This window comes from Prenolepis imparis, unplaced genomic scaffold, assembly GCF_030444845.1.
Source record: "Prenolepis imparis isolate NDT839.2.m4 unplaced genomic scaffold, iyPreImpa1.0 SCAF_4, whole genome shotgun sequence".
NCBI lineage: Eukaryota > Metazoa > Arthropoda > Insecta > Hymenoptera > Formicidae > Prenolepis > Prenolepis imparis.
This window is the reverse complement of record NW_028141162.1, coordinates 7,480,942-7,497,912: the sequence shown is the minus strand read 5'-3', so window position 1 is coordinate 7,497,912 and position 16,971 is coordinate 7,480,942. Positions and strand designations below refer to the sequence as shown.

At 37.6% G+C, this 16,971-nt stretch overlaps 1 protein-coding gene and 1 long non-coding RNA gene across 3 annotated transcripts in view; both read right to left on the bottom strand.

Moving 5' to 3' along the window:
• Positions 1-16,971, bottom strand: part of LOC145935755 (uncharacterized) — an 87,598-nt gene that overhangs the window by 18,997 nt on the left and 51,630 nt on the right. The window lies entirely within an intron of this gene.
• LOC145935133 (A disintegrin and metalloproteinase with thrombospondin motifs 7) lies at positions 121-11,387 on the bottom strand. Its single transcript, XM_083036241.1, has 18 exons — positions 11,287-11,387; positions 10,674-11,049; positions 8,188-8,353; positions 7,620-7,924; positions 7,204-7,328; positions 6,996-7,142; positions 6,620-6,766; positions 6,053-6,200; positions 5,502-5,597; positions 4,729-4,938; positions 3,997-4,233; positions 3,102-3,225; positions 2,889-3,015; positions 2,536-2,656; positions 2,005-2,148; positions 1,799-1,917; positions 836-1,005; positions 121-713 (listed from the first exon to the last, which is right to left on the bottom strand). Exons 1-18 carry the CDS (start codon positions 11,385-11,387, stop codon positions 121-123), a joined length of 3,456 nt encoding a protein of 1,151 aa, XP_082892367.1.

Below are 16,971 nucleotides of genomic sequence, written 5' to 3'. Positions count from 1 at the left end.
TGTTCAAAGTCCTAATGTCATCTCTTTAAAATACATACGTATTTGTATATTTTTAAAACTTATAGATGTACGACATCTATATAAGGTAACACGAGTTTATTATGTGAACGTTTAATTTATTTAACGCTTCTTTTCCGACGCGGTATCCATTGATAGCTCATCAGTCTCTGTAGTAGAAACGCGCGGATTCGCTGTCAGATTACGATGGGCTAACTGTTCGAGAAGTTTGACCGCCTGTAAGCCCTTGTAAACCCTCTGCTGGCTCGTATCGATGCCGACGCCAACGAGATCGCCAGCTTCCTGGAACGCCTTGTCTGACAGATTAGACTGAAGGGACTCGTCCATGTACGGCGCCTGCAGCAGTACAATCTTCTCGATAGGTATCGAATCCTTGATGATGGATCCCGGCTTCATCGTGGTGAATTTCTCCTCCGTCTCGCAGGTACGCTTACGCTTGTCCTCATTTGTCATCGCCCAGTCGTAAAGAAGCTGTCGGAAGTCCCGAGCGGCGCTCGTCCCTTCGAACTTGTCATCATCATGCAACTTGTCATGGGTCTTCTCCAAGTAATGGGCCAGACCGAGATCGACGAATCTGTCAATCATTCTTCGTTGATCGTCTGGTGATAAGCTTGCTTTTTCCTTTACATCTACGAGCTCATGCTCATTGATTTGCCGAGCTTTCTTGGGACACATCTTTCTACAGGGTCTTGTACCTGGTACATTGTGTATACTTTCAAAATCCAATCTTCGAAAATTTTGAATTTCTATTGCGAATCAATATCGTATACATCTCAAATACAATATATCGCGAATGCGAAAAGTCACGTTTGTATACCTATGCACTCTTCTTTCTGCCTCGGCACGCGACCTTTGCATGCATCTAGATTTGCTTGCACATCGTCTTCCCCAGGTCGAGCACCAGGTCTTACGCATTGAACCTTGCGATGTCTCACACCTTTCTTCCCATCACAGGCGTTACATTTACTCCATTGACTCACTCGCCATCTACATAATCGACCGGCGATAGACAAGAATTTATTTGCTTTACATCAGATTTATTGAGTCAACGCTAATGAGCGCGCAAAATGCTAGATCGATGTTTACGCGATAAGTTAACATTTTATTTATTAGCAAACGTATGCGGGCATAGGTGTGTGTAGTACTACGTCATCGCGTTAAAAAAGGTACTAAGATCATTCGAACGGAGGCCTATTAATAATGTAAGAAACTTTTATCGCAATGTGATCGTTATTTGAACCGTTAAGCAGAGCAGATATCATATATATTTAATATATTATATAATTTTCATAAAATTCATTAAAATAATAAAACAAGACATAATTATAACTCATCGATGCGCAACAGCAGAATTGATCAATATTGTGATCTACAAAATATTAATAGATTCCAATTTCATATAAAATTTCATATATAATTTTAATAATTGTAAATAATATTTTAAATAATTAATATTAATTTTAAATATTTCAAATAATAAATATTTAAAAAAATAATTAATAAAAATAATTATTTTAAACAATCTTTTTTTGCTTTATATGTTTTAATTTGGATGTATTTATGTTTTACAGATCATCATGTTGATTAACTGTTGCGCACTAAGTGAGTGAGTATTAATGTATACATATATATTTTTTATTTGAAATATATTATATCTTATTTTCTTATTAACTTATATGTTGTTGCTCCGCTTAACGAGTTATTTTATCAAGTTACGATATCATTAAAACGCGTACATTTTGACGCGAAACTCATGTGATGTCTGGAATTTGTGACTTACTTTGCGGGACAAGGAGTTTCATTGCAAACGCGACTTTTTGCTTTCGGACGCGGTATTGCCTCACAGAAATTGGGCGTCACTCGTCCGCCTTGTTCTTCGATGCAGGACGGTTCGGATATCTATACAAATCGATAACACGTACATCACATAAAAGCGATCTCATTCGCGGTCGCGTCGAGCACATTTAATGTTGTCGCGTTAATTACCATCGTACCACCATCGCACTTAGCACTGCACTCTGACCATTCGACGAAATCCCATATATATTTAGGCGCATACGATGTATTTATCGATTTTATATAGTATTTGTAATCTATTCCGGGATTGTCTTGAGGATTGAAGAACACATACTAAAAGATTTGCAGCCGTTGCGTAAATAAAAATTTATAAACATTTACTATTTTTTAACCCTCTATCATTCAATATATGTATGGTAAAAATTACAAAATTTTAACTAAATAATTATTGTTCGCAAATATGTAATCTTTTTCTTGTCTATATATTATTTGAGCATTAAAAATATTTCATCATTAACCTGCATATCAATTAAGAGAGATGGAAAAATAAAATAAAATATTTGTAGAGAGCCTTTAACGGAAGATATTTTACAATAAATAAATTTAGTACAAAAACATGCGCGCGTGAGATACATTAGCGGCATTTAATTTTGATCGCGCAAGATAAATTTATCCTACGATATTGAGATATATCGTTGAAAAATAAACAAAATAGCATACTTGTATCTCAATATCTTCGGATATCGGACCTTTCATTTCCACTATTTCCTTGTTTGGCTCCGGATGCGTGTAGATAATCATCGTTCCAGCGCACTCGTAATCTCCGCTTTTAAACTCGCGGCTACGTGAACGACGACGTCATAAAAGTGTATGCAGTAAACACACGCATGAAAAACACGTTACGTGTTTATCATCATTACAAAATGTATCTGTGGGTATCAATTTCTCGGACGTGTGTATGTGTATATTATGTGTGTGTACGTGTAAACACTAAAAATTAAAAAGAGAAAAGAAAAATATAGAGAAGAAAAAGAAACAACTATCTCGCGCGCGAAAACTTTACGAAAGCTCACTTGTCTCCATTGAGGCAGTATGTTTTATCCTTTTCGAGTTTCACGGCCAGAATATTCTCGCTCGGTTTTCTCTCGGAAACCTCTATACTTCGAGCTCCCTTTGGTATTGTTACGATCTTCGTATACGCTACAAAGAGAGACGTACGATACATCGTGAAGAAGAAAGTAACTCAATTTCGTATGGCAAATCGCGCGGACAATCTAAAAATTTACCGCCTTGCGACACTGTTTCAATGAATTCACCCTGCACCGGTCTGCACTTCGTTCCATCGCCTTTACAAATGCCGCATTTATCCTCAATCGCGTCCGAATCTATCACCCAATCGCATCCGACTTTCTACGGTGCGAAAATTTGTGTTATAAATATTTAACATACAAGAAAATGGGTCATATCATGTCATTTGACACGATAAGAATTGTAAAATAATTTTTTTTCTTTTTAACGAGATATTTATAGAGAACATTTTTCTTTTTTTTATACGAAAAAGTAATACTTGATCCACTTTATTCTTATTATATTCGTAAAATTAGCTACTTCTATTATATATCAAGTCTTTGATTATTTGAGTCTACTGTGATAAATTACATGTAGGTCTAGCGTATTTATGTATATCGTTAATTAATGGTAGATTACACTCTAGCCATGAACAAAACAATTACAAACACGCATGTAATAAATACCAAGAGGCTTACCGCTAAATTTAATTCTGCTGAAACAACGCAAAGATTGTCGTGGAAATATTTAACGTTGCTAGTAGTTATCGTGAGTGCATTGTTAATTTGATTATATGTACATGTTTATGTTTTAGGTTACAAACATGTAATATTCGAAAACAATTTCCGTTAAGTGAAAACTTTTTTTGGATATTTTTCGAATCTTTTTAGGATATTTTTCACAAAATCAAGAGGGTTGAAAAATATAGAAAATATATTAATAATGTAGATATCTTGTCTAAAAAATTGCAAAAAAAGCATATAAGAAATAAAATAGAGTTCGACGTTTCGACTGTCGCTGAAGAATTTTATCGGGACAGCGCAACGATTTCAGCGCAAATAGCATAGATTTCTCGGCCAAACGACTTTACTCCGAAAAGTTACGATTTCACACCCTGCACGTTCCGGAGATGCACATGTAATTGGTCCCAGCTTTGCAGGGTGTCGAATCGTTCGCTGTCGGCGAGATCTTCACGTATGTGTTCTTCTCGTTGATGCAGTAGAGCGCGCAGGGTTCTAATTTCGCGTCCATGTACGGCTTCCATTGATGGAGCCCGTCCGTCAGTATCTCTTCGTTGTCGTGTTCCGAGCACTGCACCGCGCGGTACGGCGGTTTCGTCGGGTCACAGGGCTGTGTAATTTAGTGCGCAGAAACGTTACGGCGAATATGTGATGGAATTCCATGTGGAACAGCATACGGGAAAATTGCGACAGCGTAGAGAATCGTCGCGCGAGTATAAAAAGAATTAAAACATTTTGGCAGGCAAACTCTATTACGGAGAAGCTCGCGCTAATGATAGTTTTTTTTCTTTCTCTCTCTTTCTCTCTTCCCTTCTCAAACTAAATTTGTGACAGCACGTTGACATTACCTTTCGCATATCTCACTGTTAGGAAACGTAAAAGTGCCATACACGCGTGACGACGCAATGCTGTCAGCCATCTCACCGCGATAATCAGAATAAAATAGAGACACCCCAGCATCTCTCGCGCGCGTATGTAGCATGGAATTTGTAATTCGACCAGCAAAGTGTGTCGTGGAGTATCGCGTGAGGTGAGACCCGACTGTTGAAGCTCGCGCGCGAGATAATGGCTTAAGAGGGTGCAACGAAAGACGGATGCAATTTACCGTGGTGTTGCAAGTGAAAAGCCTCTTTCTCTCGCCGATGCAGTATCTGCCGCTGTTCGCCGGTACCGGCCGGTCGCATTCCCTCTCAGAATATTTGAGACCACCGCCGCAAGTTCTGCTGCAGGAGCCCATGGGACCCCAGTCGCCCCATCCGCCGTGAACCGCGGCCGGCCGAGTGCCCATGTCCACGCATTTCTTATGTATGCACCACTGGATTTCGCACGCGCACACATATAGCTTACTCTTTATATTACCTTTGTCCCGCGGGTTAGAAGAATGCAATATGTCTCGCGGGCTACTCTCCGCCTCGTGCGAATACCAATTTCCAGCGCGGTGAGTCGCGCAAAGTTTCCTGACACTTCAATTTATTTCCCCGGCGCGATTAAATCTACGTCTCTCGCGAGCGCGCGCCGAAGGCGACGAAATCTACATCCGCGAGGAGCGACGCGCGCGAGAAAGGCGCGCCGTTTAATAAATCTCTCCGATGTAGAGGGAGAGAGGGATGGAGAAACGCGTCCCTTTTATATTCCCGCTACGTTTCCGACGGCGTTCTGGGACGCGCGGATCGCACCTCGCAAATGGCTTTCGACGCGATCGCCATTTACGCTCGCGTTCGTTTAATAATTGATGTCACCTCGCAGCGACGTATTATTTATGTCGCCGGCAATATCTGCGGATGCATAAACAACGACGCTAAGCGACTGCTAAATAATCCGCGCTGGGAATATATTTCGCCGGGGAAACAGGTTCTACGTAAGCTGCCGCGCGCGCACCTTGTTCTCACCGCATTTCGTACCGTCAGCCTTTGGCGTCCCTAAGGAGTAGCAGCTCGTGTTGGTCAAGCACCACAGAGTTTCGCAGCCGCTCGTCTGAAATATACATATGGTAGCAAAGAGCCTTGGCTAATGAGATTAATCTTAAGAAAGTAGATTGAGACGGAGCAACCTTTGACGGTCATCATCATCATCATCATCATCATCACTGTATATAAATGTTACAATACCGAAATATCGATAGAGATAAAAATATAACTTTGTCCGATTTATTCAGACAATTAATATTTCATCGATGCGACCGAGCGCAAGAGATAATTAGATATTATTGTTCGAGGAAATGTGGATTAAGTGATTGATAAAAGCCACTCTGTTTCTGACAAGCAAGTGATGAATAGATGAAACGCGGAATATATAATAAGTAATTGATGTGACATTATCGACTTTAATAAGGAGAAACTTGAATTTCATTGAATAATAATTTACAACTTGCATTAATTGGATCAAAAACGATAAAATGCAGAAGTGTATAAAATCTATTAAAATTTTACATGAGATTGCGGGCACACTTTCGAGCCAGAAAATAGCATGTCACATTGGAAGTTGGCGTCGTACATTGCACCCGGCAACATGTTCGGATACTTTAGTTTTTCCGGAGGATTTCTTGGATTATTAATCAAACATTCGCCCAACCCGCTCCTTATTCATAGAAAAGTATCACAAAATTATTATATTTGCAAGTATTGTATTAACATATGTATATGTAATGGCCGTTTTTATAAATTAATTTTTGGTAGCTCTTGAGATTTGATATTTGATATTAATAAAGAACGGAAAAAGAATGGAATTTCTGCTTTTAAAAAATGACATTAATTCTACTGCAATTTAATAATCTTATAAGGTAATTAATTGATGAAATCTACGAGAAATATGCAGAACTCGAAAGAGAGGAATAATATTTTGATCAATCAGAGTATTATATATACATTTATAATGGAAAAATATTTTCACAAGATTATGTTGAGCAATATATATGATGTTGTACGATGCATTTGCATAAAACTGCATATCATTACATAATTAAAAACGGCCATTATTTATGTGCAAACTTGATTTACTCGAGAAAAGCTGTTATAAATTTCCTACTGCAACTCGACCATCTAATGGTATATAGGAAGACGATAGGGGACATAATAAAGTAGCTATCATCTGTGTCCATTGATGGGCATCCGCTGGTCTCGGGCTCATCGTGAGAACAACCCATTCTATAAATTTAAATACTTTATAGAATAACGTTTTCATATAGCTAGAATATCAGATTAGAAGTTTTCGTATAAGTTAAAACATAGAATGTTTAAACTTCGCATTTTGTTCTGCGTTTTACTGAACATTTTCTTTTCTAGTAAGATTTTTTTTAAATTTTGCACTTATATCATTTTTTAAATTTCTGTATACACACATAATTGTGAATAAAATGTATGATAGATACAGTACACGTGACCAACTTCGTGGGCAACCACGACGCCAAGCAAAAGTCCACTGTCTTCGTTGATGCAAGCAGCCTTTGCCGGGTCGCAGGCCGCAGCGACATGAGCGAGACCCATCAAATCACAATTTGTCCCCTCCGAGCAAATGTCGTATCTGAGAATACATGCGAGTTGCAACGCAATGCGAACAATTAAATCGATGCCTACAAAACTACCTTGTAACCAATACTGCGATATCAAAATGATTGGGATGCGTATCATCTGTCGGATTCATCTTCTCTGCCCATTTCGCGAAACTTTCCAACGTATTCTCGGCAGATGGACTAATAAGCAAATCTATCTACGAGCACACAGCATCGAGTGCCAATAAATCGAATATCAATGTCACATGTGAACAAATGCTGCTCTTAATTCAGTTAAAAGGAGTTGTATATGGACAATTATTTTAAATATCTTAAAGAAATGGAATAAAATATTAAATTTGGTTTCCATATGTTTATGTGGATTGATGTTAGCTCAAATAATTTTTCACACGTAAATAATATATATTTTCTGTATTTTTCTTTTTCTCTCTCTTTTTTTTATTAAGATTCACATCTTTTAATTTTTATCTTATATTATCGTACGTTACCTCCTCCTTTTCTTTCTCCAAGTATATCATGCGTACTAAGACGACGTCTATTTGATTTCCCACGGAACTGTCATGATAAAAATCGGACACCATATTCATAATCGTTAAGAGATATTGTTCGTAATCAGTGTTGTTATGAAAGTCAAGAAATCTCCGATCGGCGATTAATCCAATTTCTATATAACGGTGTACGCTGTGCGTGCCCGCGGATATTATGGTGTCACGCTTTGCACCGAGAGAATTATTTTCCATTAGCTGCATCTGCCTTTTAGCCAACTGTTCCGCCCACGCAGACTCCCAGTTGTCTATTAAAGCGGGAATGAGCTTTCACAAACTACGCGCTATTATTTGTCACTTGTTCGTAACTATGCGAAATCCTCTCGCGTTACGCTACATAATAAATGTCTACAAGACATGGTCTCTCGGAATTATATCATCTCAAGTTGAAGTAAAATGTTAAAATAATAAATGAGATAAAGTTAACAATGTCTAGCCTCGTTCAAAAAAATTACTTGTAAGAACAAAAGCTAAAAACGAGACTAAAGATAACATTTATAAAGATACTAACCACTAGTCCCACAATATCTTTTCGAAATAGCATCGGTTTGCCCTTTTCTCTCGTGTGGCGCATCTCGTTTGTAAGCTACGTGAATGTGCTGGCCGTCCGCGTCGGGTTCAGCCTGATACACTGGCTCGATGAAGTACCGTCCATGATTAGTTTGCACGTAACCAGCCTGTGCGCGAGAGGCGTGTCACGTTGCCGATAATAATAACGATAGAAAATAAAATATCGACATCATATTTACAACACGACAAATTGATGTAAAGTCGTTACATTGTGAGATTCTAAATGCTATAAATATGTTAAAGGTTAGCGTCTTCATTATAATTAGCGTACGAAATTCTATATGTCTATATGTTTAAAATATTATATTTTAAATGCTATTTCCTTCCCACCCCATATACTGCATAAATTATTAAAATTAAAATTTATAAGTAATTAAATTAATAGAAGATTCTATCTGGTCAAGTTAATTTTCAACATTTCGTATCATATATTGCACATTAAAATTCATAAGTAATTGAATTAATACAAGACTCCATCTGATTGCGTTAATTTTCTACATTTCAATGCAGATCATAAATTAAATCAGATTGAAATTTTGAATCTCTGACGTCTAAAAATATCTTCAATATGATATAACATTATAATATATCGAAGATATTATATAGAGATTAATAAATCTGATGGTGGGATATTATCGACATCGTGAATGTTAAAATGGAAAAAGTCAAATGTGTCGCACTTTATGTGACATTTCGGCTGTTCTGTTTAAAAATATTTACAAAAAAATTCTACATTTAGCAGAACATCTACGGATGCGAATGTTTACATCGATCGCGTGATTTCATGCGACCGGCGAAAAATCGTAGATGGCAATCGCGTTCTCTCGACATGCGTCGCGACTTTGCGTTTAATGGGATCAATTAGACGCTCGATCCGTTTCACCCAGCTTGCAGTTTATTTGCACGGTAATCATTTGCCTCTCAAGATAACAAGTGATGGCGGAAAACTATTTTTGAAATTTTTAAGAATATCGTAATATATTTATCGCTTCAAATATATATATATATATGATATATATTGAGGAAAATATTGAAGTTGCATACAATAATAATTTTGATAAATTCAATTTTTTTCATGACGTAATTGACCTCGTAATTCATAAAAGAAAATATACCTTGCGAAAGATAAAGAATTGATAGAGAGAGCACACACTCATAGTTGTCACGTAATTCTTACAAAATTATTCGTTCTATTTTTATCACTATCCGGGAAAAGCTACGTCACGTAGTCAAACCAGCGATGCAATCTGACTAAAGTGCAGTGCGCCACAACACTGCGTTTCTGTTGCGTCGATTAAGTGACGGCGTGTTACGCAGCGCACTTACAAGACTGATAGAGTCTTTTATTACACACTTAGAATCAGATACATTGATATATATGATAATGCATTTGTATATAAAGAATTGCGTTAATCCCTGTAATCATTTATCGCATATATGTATATCGATCCTTATATATTTTTATCAGTCTCAGACGAAACGCACTCGCAAAGTTTTAAGAAGTTAAAATTTGCAAAATTTTTACAATTATATAAATATAGAAAAATATGCGTTACATTCAATCTCGAAATCTAGACTCGCTAAAATAATACCGCGTCCTTCTCTATATAACCGTCTGATGTTCTATATGTTTAAAGATGTGTTACCAAAATAGCTTCTAGCATCGTTTATTGCGACGTAAATATATATATTTATAAATATATTTATAAATTGAAATTATATCACGAACTGTCCAATTCGCGAGTATTTTATTTTGTTGTATATTAGTGCGATAAGCTTCCTAGACATAATAAAATATAAAAAATGTTATAATTCTAAAAATTTCACATTTTATTTATATATATATATATATATATATATATATATATGTATATACATCAAATTTCAACGGGATTTAGAGATTTTCCTGTGCAACCCTTCTGTAATATCTATTCCACTACAATCGCAATTCTCCTCTCGCTTCGTTAACGTTAATCTCCCGAAGGAATCCGTATAGAATGCATTATGTGCACCAACTACACGCTTGCAGTCACTTTGAAAATCTGTTCTATCTCCAGTAGCACTCATCAAAATTAATCATAATCCGTGCGAATCATGCACAAAAAGATTATAATCTGACTCATAATATTATCAGATATCAACGGTTCTTAATTTGGCTAATTATCTTTTCCCACAAAGAAACAAATGATCAATTATACAATCATATACATATCGAACATACCTAAAGAAATTAATTAATTAAAGTACAACCATAAATCTCAAATAAATTGAAGATCTCCTATAGAAAAGACATTTCTATATCGTATTCTACTATGTCAACGCGACGAAAAAACATAAATGTACCTGAGACTCTTTTCTCGGTTCGTTAACACCAAAGTTCTCGAAGGGGAGGATATAACGCGGAACGCGGATATATATTATACTAACCACGCCGTCACACAGAGACAGGGCCGCCCTGGAATTGTCGTGGCCTCGAACAGTGCCGCGATAGTGACACTGCCGATCGGACGCCCTCCTGAATCTCAAACCCTCATCAAGATTAGTGCTGATTCCGGCTCCCCGTGTCTCTACCACCATGTCGGGCGAGATGAATTCATGGTACGGGCTGAGCTCCACGTGGTGATCGATCCCGTTGAAGGGTAGCACCAGGTGCAATTTATCGATCGCCCCGAGGGATCGCTTGTCCCGCGCGCTGATCTCTCGACGGTTATAGAAATTCGGCAGGGAATATGTGCTAAAGCTACCATCGTCAGATACTCGTCTCGGTATCAAAAGCTCCGGCCCGTGAATGTCTCTAGTGTACCTGAATGGTTCGTTCGAAACACATAGTCACTGACAATGATGTAACGCGGATTTGAACAGCATGATAATTTATAAAATTTTCAACGCTCTACGATTATATATATATTTTTTTCTGTTTTAAAAGATTGTTAGACACTTATTTTACACCATAATTGTCACTCTAGATTCGATGACAGAATCAGTCTCAGGTTTTACCATGGCAAAATTGGTGGCGATTGCGAAATGTCAATACACTTACCTACCATGGTACACATTTCCCGGCGCGTTGGCGTATTTTTCGAGTATGCCGCCATCGGCAATCACGGTGAAAAGCGCTAGAAATGCCACGAGTACGATCATTATGATTGGCTTGCGCTAAATCAGCCTCAATACGTGTCTAAAGTCTGAAGTTGCCGGATATCAGTGAACAGCGTAGGAACGAAATTATTTCGAACGAAACTAACATACATATATCCAGTTATACTGTATATATTAGGTATAACTGTACGGTGCAAACAATTTACTTATGGAAACGCAAACAATTTATTTATGTACTGATTTAATTAGCAGCATCAATGACAGAAAAAGCAATGATACAAATATATATATTGTATATAATGTAGATAAAATATTCGTAATTATTTAATATTCTGATAGAATATTGTCGCATAAATAATTGTTATAATGAGGTAATTTGAGAAAATAAGAGAGAGAAAAAGAGAATTTGTATGTTGCGTGTTAAATGAGGTATTAATTTACGATAAAAATAGAGAAAAAATTTATTTGATTAGAGAAAAAAATTATTTGATTAGAGTCTATGTAAACAAAAAGACAATATCATAATTTGCATTATAAATTTTATATTACAAATTAAACTTATTAAATTATAAGTAAAATATAATAATAAAATATATAATGAAACAAATTAAAATTATAATAGATTAAATTATGTGTAATATGAATCTCACATCATCAAAACACAAACGTTTCTGCGATTTATTAATACTATCGCGACTTTTCATATTTTTATGATGTAAACACAAAATTTATAGAAATAAATAAGATTAATAAAAAATTTAATAACATGCAAAAATGGCTCCTTTTTTTCCGTTTAGATATTGAGAAAGTTATCTTTGATTTTCCGGTCAACAATCTTCAATATCGCATACTCGTTATGTTACCCATCCAAGCCTTATTCGACAAACTCCCTCGTATATGACCACGTTATCGGAAAACGGAACATAAAGCAACAGACGAATTGAAACCTGAAAATTCGCGCGAATGATTCCGTACGACGTTTAGATTTCACAGAAGGCTGAACCGCATTTAAAGTTAGAAGCGACGTTATATCATGTACGGATGTTATCATTCGCATTATCGACAACGACGTTCACTCAATTTTACGCTTAGTTTGCAGTAACATCAGCATTTTGCATACACTTGTTGCACCTGACTCAATGCCAACGATAGGAAGAAAAAAAAAGCCAAAAGTATTGCTGATATCAAAGAAGGGTTTCTTTAAAAAGTCTCCAAATAAAGAAAAACAGATGAGATGATGATGATATAAAAATATGGAAAAAAAATTTCAGTATCATAATATACATATATATTTAGTTATTACTTTTAATATCAATATTTTCTCACAAGTAATTTTGAAATTAAATTGTTCAATCATATGTTATTCAAACTACTTTATTACTACGAATAAATATTATTTTTTTAAGAAAAATTATTTTTAATAATGACAAGAATACATTTAAAGAATTATTATAACTATAAAAACTATAAATTACTTCTCTCAATTCGCTCACTTAATCTAACTGATATACGGGTGTAAGTCTGCGTATGCGGTTATACTTATAGTCAGACCAAATATGGACCGAATCAGCCTCTTACCAGGACCAGCTTTATAGTTAAATCTTAGTTTATTTTTCGGTCACGTCAAACGCGTGAGCAAGAATAATCGTTGCTTTGTTATATGTTAAAGCTCAAGGACAGTAAATCAAAACGACTTGTACGGAGCCGCCGCTCCTCTACCTGTGCACGAATCGGCAAGAATGGTGCATAGATAATCGATGACTTTGCATATAAAACATAACATCATAAATTTCCGGGCCAAAGAAAGAGTAAGTTCGATGAATAAATTAAATAACGCGGGGCCGACCAGCTAGAATCAGCGGCGCCATCGATCAACGATCGCAACAGCTTCCCAGTGAAGACAATGAATAAATTACAGGATGATATCCTACAATCAACAGCATCTATTAAACGCTAAAAATCCGTCCAAACGGACTAACCGGTCTGTTATACATATACAACGGCTGTTTGCAAAATAAATAACGTATTACGGCAGATTTGTTTTTGCATTCCTTGTTTTGCAGAATGCAGCTAAGCAATCATTAAGATTGACATCTATAACTTCTAACTATTCTTTATATATTAGAAATTTTTAATGCAATATGTTTAAAGCTATACATATTGTACAAAAAGTTATATATTATATAATGTTATAGATTTTATGTTTATTTTTAATCGTTATACTTTTCGTTTCTCTCATCTTTTATTTTTTGTTATTATCGATTATACGCATGGATATCTCATCGTCATTGCGTACACCTTAATAAGAGCCGTGTATTCAGTTTCGGAATGTAAATATATAGTATTCTTCTCTTTCCTTCTTCTATTCTCCTTCTCTATCATTTCACAGTGTCAACCCTGCGGATATACTCGTTCACAAATAAACGGTGCGGATGGAAAATTGCGGGTGGTCTTTTATTCACGCTCATCATTCCGGCTGTCGATGACAACCGGTCGTTGGCCGGTCGGATAATTAAAGACCTACCTGCGAGCGCAGGAAGGGGGAAGAGGGGACGGTGCTAAATTACCGAGGCACCACCGTGCCTAGGGATGATGCCATGCGAAGGCACCCTGAGGCGACGCGACGGGCCCCATCGGCGCGACGTCATAGCTAGTGGCAGTGAGACGGAAAACACGCATCGGCGTGTCATCGTATCAAAAGCCAGGGCCGGTTGTTCGTTTTACAAGCGCGTACATAGTACATATCGGCGACGTTAAGTGATCAACGGCAAACGCGCGCGAAGCGTAAACGGATGAGAGAGAAAAAAAAACAGAGGAGACTTGTCTCACCGTTATTTACAGTCTTCGCTCGTGGATTTTGCATAAGCGGCTCGCCGAGCGAGAAAGAGAGAGATTAGGGTGTCCCGACGAGAGGCGAGAGCTTCCTTCCTCTCAGAATCCCGCCTAATTCCTGTTTATATGACATCGGGGCGCGGTCGAGCGCGACATGGAAAGGGAGTTGGAGAGAGAGTCGCTCTAGTTTTCTTATATACGTGATTTAAATGGCGTTCGTGACAAGGAATATCCGTACTTGCGTTTATTTTTGCAATTGTTGCAATTTTTTTTTATCGTGATTAATTTTACAGCATTAATTTTAAGAATTATCGATAAATGCTTACTCTTTTCTCGACATTTTAGCATCAAATTTAAATTAGTATAATTACATGGCGCTTTACATATGTAAATATCGGCGAATATTCTATGCATCGTGCATACAAATGAAGGTTCAATACATTTTAGCTGATACGCTACGACTTAATCAAATGTACATCGGTTGGTCGAGAGTTAATTCAACGTTACGGTCGATCATTTGTCATACGCGAAGGAATCCAGTCTCTGGCATGCGGAGCTAAGTTTTACCGGAGCGGACAAAAACGCGACATCAGCCGTGAATATAGAGCAAGCGATCTCTGTACTCTCGAAGTTCACGAGCGATATCGAGACGCTGTCACTTTGCCGGAGATAATACCTAAAATAAAATGCGAGCAACAAAATCAACACCCGCAGAGCAACACGCCCCCGTCTTTCTATCTCGAGACCATAATCTCATGAATAATACGATGAAATCGCGATACCATCGAACCACCGGGTATAAGCGCCGTATAGAAGTCGCAGAGACGGTGCTAATTAATCTGGCGCGATGGTGGCTTTCGCGAGGATCAGCTAGGATTTATCGCTTATCCGCGAAGTTGAATCACCGCTTTATTTGCGAATCGTCGATAGATTTCGACATCGATGATCGCGTATCATTAAAGCAAGACGTCGTCGCGACAATCGCGCTTGTAGCAGGCTTGTGTACGCTAATAAAGTCATCGTAATTCTATCAAAAGCAGCAGCCAACGTATTGTTGAAACTCCATGTATTGTTGACACAATTCCGTGACGGTGACAACGAGCCGACGCAAGTTTGCATCTCGTCGTCATTGTTGAGATCCCGGGGCCGGAAATTAATTATCCGCGAAAGATATACGACTTCGGCAACGACTGTCTTGATAATAAGCAGGTAGCTGCTAGCTATTCGCACGTCCTACGAACTCGCACTCGCGTGGGCCGGTCGTTCGTAGATTTTAAAATCTATACGACCTTCGGCAACAGTCGGCAGCTACTAACAAGTAAGATCAAGCGTAGTTCCCGATAATGCGATATCTATACGCGCAAATTGATAATTATACCAAGCGCACAGAAAAAAAGTAGTAAAAGTACTATCCAACGTAGCTCTCGCTACATTAAACTTCAAAGTAATAGATAAGAATTCTCGAGATCGACTTTCGTAATATCCTATACATGCTTCTTTTTCTCGGATTTCTATAAAACACATACACAAGAATTGCGTCAATTACTTAAGATATCTTTGCCACTCGTATCTAAACATATAGCGATATGAGATATATTTAAATTATTAATGTAGCATATATTTTTAAATTCATTTATCTATTAAAATGCGTATTAATATATATATTAAATTAAATATATATCTTCTTTGTCAGTTTCTGCTCTATCAATTACCAGTCTATCCATCTTGCTGTATTCATCGAATGCTCGTAAAGAAACTATCTCTTTGAAGCGCAAAGGCACGGTTTGTTGCGCATTTTGGCGTTCCTTAGTGAGAGATTGCTCTTTGGTAACGCTTTCGTATATAATCCCGCCGACATCACCGGCCTCTCTTCGATGCTGTACACGTGCGATCCCACCTCGCTTCCCATTTCGGCATTACACGTCGGAGCTCCTTTGCGCGTGGGATGCCGATGGGCTCGATTTCGGTCGAGCGAACTCAATGATCAGAGATACAATCCACCGAAGAGCGCCGGAGAGTATCTCTCGGGACCGCTTGCGAAATCGGAACGAATACCTCTCGCGAGAACGAGACGAGAACGAGACGAGAGTGCGAAGGGAGGAAAGAAACGGCGGATCTCGAAAGAATTAAGAATGAACGTAACGATAAATTTATCACTGTCTGAGGAAGAAAGGAATAGCCGACGCTGCATACATATTAGAGAGCATCGGATCGGGAATGGAAACGCCTGTCAAGTAAGATAGACGCAATTTTGCGATATCATGCTTCGTGTCTTTTCTTCTCATGCTTTGCTCCAATCTCGATCCGTCGATTAAATATACACAGGATGTAAGAATAAAATTGAATACGGGGGGCCGCAAAATAATTTCGTGAAAGATGTACGTCGATAGACGTGAAAAAGGGCTGAAAACACAAAAAGTATCTTCTTATACAGACGTGTGAACATTTTTTTTTCTACAGACATCAATTATCCATATTACATATTTCTTATCTCTCTACTCGATTAATTCTTCTGTTAGATCGATTTTTACGGGAGAAAAAAAAAATTAATCCGGGCATTTTTCTTCCGAAAACTGCAGCAAAGTTGGATTTGCGAGCCGATGGTAAAATTAATTTCACTGAGATCTCTATCTTTCACAACCGCGTGCTCCGGCTGCTGCACTTTTTTCTTTATCGTCGGGCGTCTGGAAAAAGTATTACCGGAAGTATCGGCTTAATGGTTCCGTCGAGAGGATAAAACGGTATATCGTGCAATTAATCCGAAGGGATCGGCGGAGCGTGTCATAAGAGCTCG

Excerpts from the sequence above, each read along its gene's own strand:
- LOC145935133 (XM_083036241.1), bottom strand. The coding sequence starts at position 11,387 with ATGATCGTACTCGTGGCATTTCTAGCGCTTTTCACCGTGATTGCCGAT. Across the intron at positions 6,767-6,995 it reads GCCCACGAAGTTGGTCACGT|AATGGGTTGTTCTCACGATG; the intron begins GTACTGTATCTA and ends TTAAATTTATAG. Across the intron at positions 2,657-2,888 it reads TACTGCCTCAATGGAGACAA|CCGCGAGTTTAAAAGCGGAG; the intron begins GTGAGCTTTCGT and ends TCGTTCACGTAG.